Consider the following 13,923-nt stretch of genomic DNA (forward strand, 5'->3'; position numbering starts at 1 on the left):
CTCTCACACACACACGAGGTCCGCTCAGAGTTACACAACAAAAAAACTCTTTATTTATCAGATTACTACACGTGGTGCGTTCAGGGGATCATGTTCTTCTGGCTTTGCGGGGACGGCAGCCATTGTGCGGCACGGGGGTCTCGTCTGTGATGGAGACCACCTGCAGACCCCCCATGGTGAGGCCCTGGATGGCAGACTGCACAGCAGAGAGAAGCACAACCTGTAAGGCATTTCAGGGGCTTCTTCCTTTCAACACAAACACTGACGTATTTAGTTTAGTGGACTTACCCATCGTCCTGGTCCGATGCCTTTGACAACGACACGGACAAACGTCACGCCCTTCTCCGAGCCTTTCTGAGAGGAAGAGGAGGAGATTATGTTCTACATGAACAGACATCTTCCTCCACTAGAAAAATCGCCATCTTCATCTTTTCTAACATATATCAATGTGTCTTTTCTGACATGACAGTGTTCACTTTTATTTGATCAATACAACAAACAAATACAAGTTCTGCTTGGACCTGACGGAGCCGAGCAGAACCTCTGCAGTCTAATGCGGTGAGTTTCATATTGATGTGAGAGATATGAAGCTGTCACATGTTCTTGAGCCTGATCTCCTGCAGTAAGTCATGCCTTAGACTTTCATGACAGTGCCGTGTGTGAGAGTAAAGTGTGTGGGAGTGCTGTGTCTGTGAGTGCCGTGTGTGTGTGTGTGTGTGTGTGTGTGTGTGGGGGAGTGCTGTGTCTGTGAGAGCCGTGTGTGTGTGTGTGTGTGTGTGGGGGAGTGCTGTGTCTGTGAGAGCCGTGTGTGTGTGTGTGTGTGTGTGGGGGAGTGCTGTGTCTGTGAGAGCCGTGTGTGTGTGTGTGTGTGTGTGGGGGAGTGCTGTGTCTGTGAGAGCCGTGTGTGTGTGTGTGTGTGTGTGTGTGTGTGTGTGTGTGTGTGTGTGTGTGGGGGAGTGCTGTGTCTGTGAGTGCCGTGTGTGTGTGTGTGTGTGGGGGAGTGCTGTGTCTGTGAGTGCCGTGTGTGTGTGTGTGTGTGTGTGTGGGGGAGTGCTGTGTCTGTGAGAGCCGTGTGTGTGTGTGTGTGTGTGGGGGAGTGCTGTGTCTGTGAGAGCCGTGTGTGTGTGTGTGTGGGGGAGTGCTGTGTCTGTGAGAGCCGTGTGTGTGTGTGTGTGTGTGGGGGAGTGCTGTGTCTGTGAGAGCCGTGTGTGCAGATGTACTGCAGCAAAAGAGTATTTTATATATTATATTATATGATGTTTTTGAGCAGTGAGTAATGTCTTAGACTTAGTCATTACAGAGGTGTGTGTGTGTGTGTGTGTGTGTGTGTGCGCAGACGTACGACAGCAGCAGAGATTCCCGCGGTCTGAGCAGCGACCGGCGTGGACTTCTTGATGTTCTTAAAGCCTTCGGTGCCGCAGGACGTCCGGACCAGAGACAGACCCTCGCTCTCCGTCAGATGGATGTGTGTGCTGGGACAAACACACGACACGGGTCACACACCGTTCTCACCAGCTCGATATCCCCCAAAGCTTACATCCGCAATGCCTTCTGGGTAATCACACACCCTGCCATGTTCACGGCTACAGTTGGGACACCTTTGTTAGCACTCTGATATTGGAAGAGGTCATTCTGGATCTTCCCAACACGGGTATATCTGTGACCTAAGATTTTCATCGTCATGACTACACTGTTACCTTGATCTATATTTCAATGTTAACAAGTTTTCTTAAAATAGTTGTATTATATTAGTTTTGTTTCCCTTTTCTTACGATGTATCGTCTTTGACTGTTTATGTATGCACCAAATACACCGAGGCACATGTGTTGTATGTGTATACAATCAACCTGACTGTGCACACGTAACAGCTGCTGTGGTCTTTTCCACTCACTTGTTGTACGTCGCTTTTACGTGAACGATGGGCAACTCTTCGAACTTCCTGCCCCCCCATCTCAGGGACGACTCATAGCCCGGCATCGGGGGGAAGATGCTGGAAGATTCAAAGTAGGGTTGTTACATTATTATAAATGTAAACATTGTTGTTGTTATTTGGGAACACACCAGAGATACTGCAGGTTCCTTGTGTAATAGTAGACGGACATGTGCGTGTATGTAAACGTAGGGTTAATATCGCTGTTACATTTGTATCAATCAAGCGTATATAAAAGAAGATACCAAGACAAATGGTTGACTATTTATGGCTCCAATTTCCTCAGACAATGCAGATTTAACTGATTGGGAAAGCACGAGAGACACTGCTGATTGTGTAACTGTGTGTTTTCTGACCTGAAGTCTTTGGAGGAGGTTTTCCTGGCCTCTGTGCTGGAAGCTGCCTCCTGAAGTCTGACAGCACCGGAACAAATGGTCCGCTGCAAGGCAGCGCCTCCACATCTATAGAAACACAACATTTAGACATTTATTATAGAGCAGTGTGTCTGTGGTCATCTGGACAACACACTACAGGTGAATAGGGTTAACATTTTAATACAAATATATCACCATACAACTTCTCCAGTTGATTAGAGACATTAAACTGTATATATTTGTGTTACAAGCTTACTGACATTGTATTTTTATATATACAAATAAGGCAATATCCTTTTAGATATGTGCTCATTTAACCACATGTTATGGATAAAGCCAGGTTTAAAATTGTTATACAGTCCAATGTATTTACAGAAGGGCTTTAGAAAGGTCTCTCTGTATCACTCCATACATTTGAAAACACTTTTAGGGAATACAATTTGAAATTAATGAAGTTAAAAATGTAAACAACATCCTCTGTAATGATATGCTTAGACACTACAGTGAATACAATTATTTGTATATACATATCAACCATGAAACCTTACCAGGTGATTATTTTGATTAAGAACATATTGTTTGTTTGCATTTTTTCTGAAATTGTATGTTTCATATGCAAATGAGGAATTACTAATGCTAACTTTTGGTTAATTTAGGAGAAATCTAAAGAGTCAAAAAGACACATTGGTCAAATAAACAACTCAATGTGTATTTCTGTCCACTTATCTGGAATGAAACGTGTTAAGGAAACTAAATCTAAGAATAACAAATATAACATGTAGCTTCATAACACCCAGCATGCAGCAGGCTTTATCTGAGCTAACGTTAGCCACTAGCTAAAAGTGATGCTAGTAAACCACGAAATACTTACAGTGAGCTTCCACTTGCATTTACCGAGGCAGCAAGCTGTCGGCATACGGTACTCACAGAACTAACTAATATACAGTTTAATTTATACATGTTTGCGACAAGTTAGCTGCAAGACAGGTAGCTACTTTACACACAACAAATGTGACATTGAAGGTACTGTAAATCCAGACCAGACCAGTAATATCTTTATTTTTCAGGGGTGACAGGATCACGAGAAATATTATTTTTACCATGACATTTACAGCCGTCACTTGAAAACATATTTTAATGCTCAAATTCTCTTAAAACAATTCTCAATTTTTATTATTTTTACATACAATTATATATTTAGTTTTTAAAAGAAATATATTAACATCGTCTTCCCCTACTTTTATCTTAATAGACCGTTCCAATTCCTGAACAGGATTGTGGGTAACAGTAGAAACATGCTTGCTTCAGGTACTTGGTATAACGTCGTAAATATGAACTTCATGGTTGCTCATTGTGGTGAACACTCGCTTAAAGCGCCAAAAATAGATATACATAAGGTTATATTTTAGATAAATAAAGAAAACACTTACAATAAAGAACAGGTGTTAATATTTGTATCTTAATTTTTTTTCAAACCAAGAAATTACCGTGATTAAAAATCCCTCTGCAAATGTTTTTGACAGCGTCAGGATCTTTTGCACATACATTGAACATAGCAAAACAAGATGGCAGCGCCCTGCAGAAGGATGGCAGGTCGGTCTCTCCTACAGTTTCTGTCTTCTTTCAGCCGGACATCGGTCAGTAACTCGGGGTTCCGTCAGTTCTCCAGCACGTCTGTGTGGCGGGGGTCCAGGCAGGCTCAACATGTGGAGGAAATGTCTTCTCCGTGGACTCTGATGGCGGCAGTGTGTCTGCAGAGACTTCCGGTCATCTCTGCGGAGAGCAACCCGATAGAGCAGCAGTTCAGAGACATGATGATCCAGGTGAGGCTTTTATAATATAATCAAGTGTTAAATCAGACTTTAGTTCCACCTGGAGTAAATCCTCCAGCTACCCTGCAGTCTACAAAGTACTTCAGACTAGCTGCACCTTCACCAGCTACCCTGCAGTCTACAAAGCCATTCAGACTAGCTGCACCTTCACCAGCTTTGAGAACACTTTCATGATCAATCATTTTAAAACATATCATATATATTATTCTGAAATGGACCAATCTGCACAACGACTACTTTTACTGTCTTTCACTATATTTAGATGAGAATACTTTTCTACTTTCACTTGAGGAACATTTTGAATGCAGGACTTTTACTGTAACAGAGTATTCCTACTTCTACTTTTACTCAAGTACAAGATCTGAGTACCTCTACTTTTACTCAAGAACAAGATCTGAGTACTTCTCCTACAATTTGTTTTGTATCATACTTAAATATGACACTTTTTTTCAACCTTTTATTGCATACTATACCAAAATATGTTTATGACATACTTATAATACACATTTGTAATGAATTTGCTTTAATGATTGTTTAATGGGATACAATTCTACAATTTTCTTACGGTATCATATCCACACATTTTGAATGGCATACTATACTAGTACATGTACATAACAAACCTAGTAGGCAGGCATTACAGATGTGTAAACAGTGAGATAATTCTCACATGTTGACCGTCTACATGTCGACACGTTTCCAGATAAAGTATTTTATTTGAGTATTTGATAGACCATGACAGCGTAGATGGAGGCCAGTGAGTCTCCTGGAGGTTGAGATGTGCTCGTTATCTGCAGATGGAGCTGGAGAAGAGCATGCTGTCGGACCACGAGCTGCGGCTGCTGGACGACGCTGAGAGGATGAGGAGGATGCAGGCGGGCGAGTACGACTCTGACGAAGAGGAGGACCGGAGGGACCAGGAGATCGTGTTGGCCCAGGACCTGGAGGACTCCTGGGAGCAGAAACTCAAGAACTTCCAGCCGGCGGCCAGGGTCTCTGGTCAGTACGGGGGGGGGGGCTCAGAGTCACATGACTTAATGGGTTTAGCCTGGATGAACTCCAAAAAGACTCAATCCAATCCAACTTTATTGATACAGCACATTTAAAAACAACAGAGTTGACCAAAGAACATCAAAAGCAAAAGCAGCATAAATACATGCAGACAAAACCGATAGGACAAAAATAAACTAATGTAAAAGCACGAGACAATAATAAACAATAAAACCATACTTTAGCCACCGACTGAATTATTTATGTTTTAATCTCGTGACTTCACCTCGACTTGATAACGTGACGAATACATGAAACCTTTATTTCCCCCTAGGGGTACGGAGCAGTTGTAAAAAATCAAACTAGATATGTAGAACATAAAATATCACAATATTTTGATAAAGTACCTGACAAATACTACTCTATCGATATGGACAATATTGTTAAGTTGACTATTGATGCTTTCACAAGAGATTTATACAATGATATATTTGTATATCATTGTGTCAGAAATGTGTTTCCTTGTTTCTCGTCTTAATATGTCCCCTTGTTGGAAGTTGCAAATGGAGCGTATCGTACGGTATATCGACGCATTGGGTGAAAGTCATGAACACAACCTCTAACCCAGTCGCCTGTGTCTCCTCAGACTCAGAGGGGGACCCCGGCTCTCTGCAGCGCCGCCTCTCCGACTCGCTGCTGCTGCTGGTGGAGCGGCCGGTGGGGAGGGAGAAGCTGTGGATGCTGCCTCAGACTGAGTGGCAGCGAGGAGAGACTCTGAGGGAGACGGCCGAGAGAGCCCTCGGCTCACTGCCAGGTAACACACAGGGGTTTCAGAATTCAGGCAGTCATTCACAACCTGGAGAAGTCGTGGAAATATAACTACATTTGCATCAAATATAATTTATATTCTATCTAATCGCCGAAAATAGTAACTATAATGATAATAAATACTGTATCGGATAGTAATGAAACGTAAAATGGCATTGAACGGTTGCAGTATTTCCCTGGTGAGAGATGTTTACAATCACGCCCTCTAGTCTCCAGAGGCTTCAGCCTGTCGGTGCGAGTAAGTCTACTATTTGGTTTAGTCCTCTGTTTTTAAAGCGTTTAAATTCCTATTAAGTATTTTAAAATCTGTGTTCAAGGACTTTACATTATGTTAAAGGGCCATGTCATGCTTTTCTGGTTATCACCCGTCCCCTTGTTGCTATGAAGGTTGTTCTGCATGTGAACGGTCTGCAGTCACAAACCCTCAAAGTGCACCCTGTAGCGAGTAAAACTCTAACACAGAGAAGACCTGTCTGCTGCCCCAGAACGCCTCGTTGGGCATTTCTCTTTTTCCATTGTTTGCTTCCTGGGTATAGTGACTTAACGTTACGTCCGCGGAGCCGTTACGTTTGGACCAATCCGCGGGCTTCCTCACACACACACACACACACACACACACACACACACACACACAATCGGCGGGACTTTGCGAGGCTCGCTGCTGCGAGGAGCGGGACATTGTGAGCTGGCTCACTGGCGTGGGGTCGGAGAGACACCGTGGAACTCAGCCTGGGCACACACACAAACTCCCAGCCAGGCTGCGGGTGTGTGTGTGTTTCGGGCTGGGTTTCGCTGTCTCGCAGACGGCCACTGGGCTCACAGGGAGGAGGGGGGGGCAGGAGCTCCAACAAGCCGTTTAGGACAGAGAGTGAATACACAGAGATGCTGTGAGAAACCAATGTGAGTTTGGAGCATTGAACAATGTAAATGTATTCTAGTCGACCTCAACAATGGAACTATGATCAGTAGACATGGCCATGATGACGTGGGACCTTTCCATCACGGGGCACTGCATCTGCCAGGTGACAGGAACCAGACGTTTTACTCAATATGTTTAAAATTAAGTTGCTGAGATTCAGTCCACTGTTTTTAAACCTTTTCTAAACGAGTGTGTTTAGTATTTTAAAATCTGTGTTTAAGGGCTTTCAATTCTGTCAATTCACGGGGCACAGCATCTCCACTAAAACCACCTTTCTTTAAGTTATTTTAAAGGAATAGGTAAACCTTAAAAGGACCGCTTAAATATCTATTACGTGTTCTGCTAATTTAAAGTGCTATACTAATATTTGTTCCCTTAAATCAGGGGTGGGGAACCTCCGGCCCCCGGGCCGTATACGGCCCGCGAGACCATTTGGTACGGCCCTCGAGGTAATTTATAAACACACGCAAAAAAGAAAAAAAATTAAAGAAATCTAGACCGCAAAAAAAATGAAACAAGCGAGTGCCTGTTTTTCCTGGCCAAGGTCAGGGTCCTTGAACACAACACAAGCCTAACGTGTCATCACGTGGTCTGACAGGGATGCAGTTCTGACGGAGAGCACCAGAACGCGGCTCCGGGCCGGGACTTCACAAATGTCAGTACCCACAAGGAGCCGTACACATGCCGCAGTTTTTGCGTTGCTGTGTCTTTAGTTGAAAGCCCAGTGGCGATCTGTTCCTCTGTCATACTGATCATACAGTCAATAACTGTGTTGTTATTAGCATCTGGTTAGCTAGCTATGCTAAGATTTTTCTACCACCAGTGAGGTAAAGGCACATCTTTATATGATCATTATAGTTATAAAAACACAAGAAAATAAAGTAAACGGGTATAAAATACTATATGACAGTAAACAAAAGTTCTTATTAATAAACAAGAATACAGTTTGAAAGGGGAGTGATTTGTAAAATATCCATAAAGAAAAAGAAAATCTGTTTTCTGTTTCATCTGGATGTTGAGAGATGTATCCATAGATCTCTTAATGTCGCTCTCAAAGTGCACCAGATTGATGCTTTCAACTTCAATATTTAAAAAGTAAATCTTCCCAGGCGAGCATGGGACCCCCCTAGAGGAGGTTAGCTCCCCCCCCCCACTTAAATCATGTCCACATGGATAGGAAACTAAATACATTTGCACACATCTTGTGTCCATATCTTTCTGTTTTGGTGGTAATGCCACAACCGTGCACGTGTATCATGGCAAGATATCTGGATTAAGAGTTTGCTTTTTCTTTGCACAGCATGAAAGACAGGCCAAATGAATGGGCTGTGAGTTCCCCACCCCTGCCTTAAATCAATGAATAATAATGATCTTATAGTGGATCAAAATAACAGTGTTGGCGATAATCATGCAGCATGCTTCCCAGTGAGTCAGTTAAATACATTATACATTAACTCCTGATGCTGTGAGGCGCTTTAAATAAAAACCTCTACATGTAAACGCCAAGAGGAGCTGACGCATGACTAGACCGTGAGCATTGATGTGAAACGGTTTATTTCAACGCTTAACAGGCTCGATTTCCTTTGTAAAAAAGTATAAAACATGATTAAAAGAACCTGTCTTTACAGCTAATATTTAATACTTAACGTGAGGGACATTTCCTCCGTGTGTTTCCAGGTCTAAGTGGCCGTGTGTAATCTGAGTATTCACTGGCGTTGGATTGGTGAAACGCAGCGTGTGTAAGCGATGTTGGTGGAGTTTTCAGCACGTCCTCTCGTTGGGCACGATTTGCACTGCGAGTATCACACTGCTATTTCAGAGAAGAGCCCATCAAACTTTAATGATCCCGGGGATAAAAAGTAGGTCATTACAGCGCCGGAGATTAGGGAGGAGATGCAGAAATAATGCAGCAAATGGAGCGTGCTCACAATAATAATAAAATCTAGAACGGCCAATATGTATGATATGGATCTGACCTTATGTCCTGCTAAAGAAACGGCTCTGAGGTCAATAGAAATACATTTTATCCATTTTCCACCTTCCTCACTCGCTCGTCAATATTCTGTTTCTGCCGTTTTCTATTTAAAGTGTTTTAAATACTAAGGTTTTAGTGTAAATGCATGTTTGTGTAGTAGTGGGAGTTGTGTGAGAGGGTTTTAATGGATGTGTGTGCAGAGCTTCAAAGTAAAGAGTATGAGAAAGGACACAAATATCACATGATGGTAATAATTAAAAGTAAAGTGACTACTCCTTGTTCACAATGCTTCAAAGGATACTGTATTTTTACCCCAAATTAAATAGAATTTGTATTGCACTTTAAAGAGTCCTCTCCTGCTGATGTTCAGGTGTATATCAGTATGTAGTGTCTCTACTTTAAAGAGTCCTCTCCTGCTGATGTTCAGGTGTATATCAGTATGTAATGTCTCTACTTTAAAGAGTCCTCTCCTGCTGATGTTCAGGTGTATATCAGTATGTAGTGTCTCTACTTTAAAGAGTCCTCCCCTGCTGATGTTCAGGTGTATATCAGTATGTAGTGTCTCTACTTTAAAGAGTCCTCTCCTGCTGATGTTCAGGTGTATATCAGTATGTAGTGTCTCTACTTTAAAGAGTGCTCTCCTGCTGATGTTCAGGTGTATATCAGTATGTAGTGTCTCTACATGTCTCCATGCTTTAATCTTCAAAAAGCTCTTTATTTTTCTCATGCTGCCTCTTTTCACCCTCTGTCTGAAACCAGAGCCCAGTCTGCTCTGATTGGTTTGCTGGCCGGCTCTGTTGTAATTGGTCAACCAATTAGCCTATCACGTACAATGTGTTGGAGCGCTAGCCAATAGGAGCGCGATATAAAAAAACTTTTATATCTCGCGACAGGAAAGGGAAACCCCAGAAAAGTGGAAAAGGGCTTCTTTAAGACTTAATATCAAGTTATCTTTTACCTTTAATTTAGTTTATTATAACGTGTTACATTTCGGCTCACTGTTGCATATTACACTGCCCCCTAAGGAGAGTATTTATGAGCGTTTTAAACGTTAATATCGCACGCATCGGTCATGTTCGTTTAGGTGTGGGAAGCCAAAGTCCTGATCACAATTATTATTCCATTACCTGCAGCCCTGGTGGAAAATGAGTCTCTTGGAGCGTTGAGCGCGAGATTCAGGCGACAGCGTAATTGATTAAGACTTAATTGTGTGTTGTTGTGACGGAATTAAAAACGCAGTATTCGGGAACTTAACTAAAATACAGCATGATGCTAACACAGCAGCAGCATGTGCAAAAATACGCACCCTTTTTTTTAATGAAATGAACAAACTGCCCTCAAACTAGAATGATTGATTCCATTGGTTGTTGTTTTATATGTGTATTATTGTGGAGTTGTTTTGCTGTTGGGGTTACTTGTGGGAAAGAGTGTCTTTATCTCAAAAAGCCTAAGGAAATATAAATAAAATGCTAATTAAAAAACAAATTGAAAAAAATAATAATACAAATGACATCCAAGCAAATAGCAATAGTCTTAAAGCAATAATTAAATAGATACAATTTAAATATATAAGAACATAATGCAAAATAAAACTAACTAGAAATTAAAAACAACAACAATAATAAAATACTACAATTAGTATACATTTAAAATAACATACAACAACATTGAATAAAAATAGTATAAAATAAATACACACAAATGAAACCGTGGCACATCCGGCCCCCCCTTGTGCCTCCAGCTGATTGACCCCCCCCCCCCCCCCCTTCTCTCCTCCTGCAGCAGCATCTGGTTTCAAGGCCACTTTCCTGGGGAACACCCCCTGTGGAGTCTACAAGTACAAACTGCCCCGAGCGGCTCGCACTGAGAGCTCTGTGGGGACCAAGGTGTTCTTCTTCAAAGCCGTGCTTTCTGACGCCGGCGCCCCTCCCGCCACAGAATCCCCAGAATCCTCTCTGTTGTGGGTGACGAAGAGCGAGATGCAGCGCTACGTGAAGCCGGCGTACCTGCTGAAGGTCGAGCGCTTCCTCCTCGGCTTCTGAACACAAAGAGGGAGAGGGATAATATTTATGAGCCCAGGAAGATATCTGTCGACTTCTACCTTAAAATGTCTTTCAATAGATGTGTTGTATTGTATAAATAAATCATTTTTTCCAAACAAACTGTGAACTTTAAGTTAGCTTCGCCTTATATGATCAGATAACAGAGGTGTAAAGTAACTAAGTATATGTACTTAAAGGTGGGGCATGTAATTTATTTCAGAAAAACGTTTTGTTATATTCCATGGAATGCTCCTGTTAAGCCCGAGAGACCCCGGTACCGGGGCCCTCCCGCAACATCTTGCAGGAAACAGTGTCTGAGGGCATCTTAACATTTAATAAACTCTGAATGTTTTATATCCATGTAACGGGAAGAAACTCATCTAACTGATCATTTTAATTTATTTATTTTTAAAACCCCACACTGCTAATGATGAGCCTCTGAATTAGCAACGAGTGAAAAATGCTAACAGATTAATGCACCGAAACTCACTCATAAAACCTTATTGTTTATCCTTTCTGCACATCGTTTCGTATCGTGAGATGACACAGAATCGATGGGTACATACATTATCACTCAATGATACGAACTCGCGACTTTATAAACAAAAACAGACATCAAAACATATGGAGCTAGGTAGCTAAAAACGCTAACATGGCTCACCTGTGTCGTAGTCTGGTCAAAAGTGGTCTTCAACAGTGGCGTTTTCTCCCGGAGGCCAAGGGAAGCCAGGCTTCCCCTGTTTTTTCGGATTGTAGTTTTAATTTAAATAAATAAATAAAAACACTTAGTTTTGTTTCGATAATTCTCCTTTGCTGTGTGTTGCTGCCGGCCCGTCTCTCCCCCATTCTCATTGAGTATTTTACAAAGAGTGAAACAGCGCCCCTCTAGATGTTATGGTGAAACAGTAGATTGCACTCACTGTTGCGAGAGGAGGCCAGCCGAATCTGGCTTCCCTTGGTGAAAAAAAATGGAGGGATTGACCAATCAGATGAGGCTCACGTGATGCCCCTGCCAACCTGTGATTGGTCAGGGCATTGCCAAGGGAAGCCAGAGGCGGCTGGCTTCCCTTGCCTCACAATCCAATCAAATCGCATCAACTTAGTGTTGCAGTGACCTGCTGCGCTCGGTTTCCCTCGACAGAAAGCAATGGGATTTCTCCATAGGATTTAGGAAAATAGCTCGAAATAAGGTCAGTGGAAAACGAACCTGTTAGATAAATGCAAGTTTTGTTCAGTCGGATAATATCCACATGTCTTCCCTACTTTTATAATTTTCGAATCATAAATCTAATCGATAGAAGATAGATAGCGTCACTGCATAACTCTCACCGCCGTTAGAAAGTAGCAAGCAACTGAAGCAAGTGCAATTATGGAGGGTGGAGATTTGGAGTATTTCATCAAAAATAATTGTACTAAACTTCCGCTACAGCAGCAACAACAAATACAATCCGATGACAGGCCGATGCCCAAACTGGAGCTGTGTACAGCGAGGAACAAAGGAGCGAATCGAACGTAAAAGGTCTCCTGATTTAGTTTGTGAATGAATGCTTATTAGAGTTTCGGCTGGAGAGTGCGTGCGGACCTGTCGGTTAGATAACAGGCGTGTGTAAAGCCCCCACCTTTTAGTGTGTGTGTGTGTGTGTGTGTGTGTGTGTGTGTGTGTGTGTGTGTGTGTGTGTGTGTGTGTGTGTGTGTGTGTGTGTGTGTGTGTGTGTGTGTGTGTGTGTGTGTGTGTGTGTGTGTGTGTGTGGAAATTCCACTTTGATTCCATTGGCTCTAACGGTTATAAAGAGATTTCATTCGTCAAAATCGACCAAGCGGGCCAGAGATATGGAAAATCCACCCAAATGACCCCAGAAGTGTTTTTTTTTTTGCTAAGTCTCTCTAAAAAGGTCAGATTTCACTTGTTTTGCATTAATCTTTATACAGGGTACTTATTATATGTTGTACTTTGGATTCCTAAAGCTTCTAGTCTACTAACCCATCATCCAAGGTTAGTTTTCAATATAAGTAAAAAAGAAATTTTGGACGGACACTAAATGTACAGTTTTTTACTATGTTCAATCTGAATTTTCTTTAAAATAAAAAGCATCTATATTGATTCTGACTTTTCTACATCCAACTCACAGGTTTATCATTACTTTGAGAAAACAGATTATTAATGTAACCCTTTTAGAAGGGAAGAGAGTCATTTGTTCTGGGAATGTCATTTTGGAGCCTGAGACCTGAAAAACAGGCTCAGGGCTTAACAGGTTAGCAATGAATATATTAAATGCTTTGACAATAAATACATAAAAAATGTCATCTGTGGAAGCCGTAGCGCTGTAAAAAGCACGACCAATCATTTAGCCGGCCCGGCATCTGTGCACAAACTTATCTCGTGCCCTCATTGGTCATGTGCGCGTGTGTGTTGGAGGAGGGGCTCTATATGGAAGTGGCAGATTTGTTCCAGTTATGTATTTTCAAATTATAGCGCACTCGACCTGGTTTCACCAAAATTACATACCCCACCTTTATGTACAATTTTGAGATACATGTATTTCATTTGACTCAAGTACGAGATCTTCCACCACCAAAATAATATCTTATCCTCTTATATTACCACCTAAAGTTCGACTTATGAGTGAATCTGTGATGAAGGTCGAGCGCTTCCTTCTCGGCTTCTGAACACAAAGAGGGACAATATTTATGAGGCGCTTGTCTCGTTACACAAAAAAGTCATTCAGTGTTTTTTCCGAACAAACTGTGTGGACTTTAAGTTAGCCTCGCCTTAAAGGTCACCTATCATGCTATGTTTAGGCAATAGCAAAGGTCTCATATATATATATATAAAAAATATGTCTATGAAGTGTTTTGCTCAAAATACCAAACAGATCACCCATTCTAGCCATGCCTCATATCCCTCTGTTTCACTTCTTGTTTCAAAAGTGCTGATTTGGGGTATAAAGATTTAAAATAAAAAATGTTTATAAAAAATTAAAAAGGAGGGGTCTGAGCTCATGCGGGACCCGGCAGCTACCGTCTAAACTAAAT

At 41.9% G+C, this 13,923-nt stretch overlaps 2 protein-coding genes across 2 annotated transcripts; one reads left to right on the forward strand and one right to left on the reverse strand.

Moving 5' to 3' along the window:
- Positions 1–30: 30 nt before the first annotated feature.
- Positions 31–3,337, reverse strand: mrps11 (mitochondrial ribosomal protein S11). The gene is made up of 6 exons (XM_034109757.1): positions 3,176–3,337; positions 2,287–2,391; positions 1,892–1,990; positions 1,343–1,472; positions 289–354; positions 31–196 (listed from the first exon to the last, which is right to left on the reverse strand). The coding sequence occupies exons 1-6, from the start codon at positions 3,262–3,264 to the stop codon at positions 89–91; spliced, it is 597 nt and encodes a 198-aa protein (XP_033965648.1). The 5' UTR covers positions 3,265–3,337; the 3' UTR covers positions 31–88.
- Positions 3,338–3,861: 524 nt separating this feature from the next.
- On the forward strand, positions 3,862–10,997 carry mrpl46 (mitochondrial ribosomal protein L46). The gene is made up of 4 exons (XM_034106734.2): positions 3,862–4,127; positions 4,934–5,135; positions 5,773–5,940; positions 10,631–10,997. Exons 1-4 carry the CDS (start codon positions 3,870–3,872, stop codon positions 10,888–10,890), a joined length of 888 nt encoding a protein of 295 aa, XP_033962625.1. The 5' UTR covers positions 3,862–3,869; the 3' UTR covers positions 10,891–10,997.
- Positions 10,998–13,923: the final 2,926 nt, after the last annotated feature.

Source organism: Pseudochaenichthys georgianus, chromosome 3 (genome assembly GCF_902827115.2).
Source record: "Pseudochaenichthys georgianus chromosome 3, fPseGeo1.2, whole genome shotgun sequence".
In the NCBI taxonomy this organism is placed as follows: Eukaryota; Metazoa; Chordata; class Actinopteri; order Perciformes; family Channichthyidae; genus Pseudochaenichthys; species Pseudochaenichthys georgianus.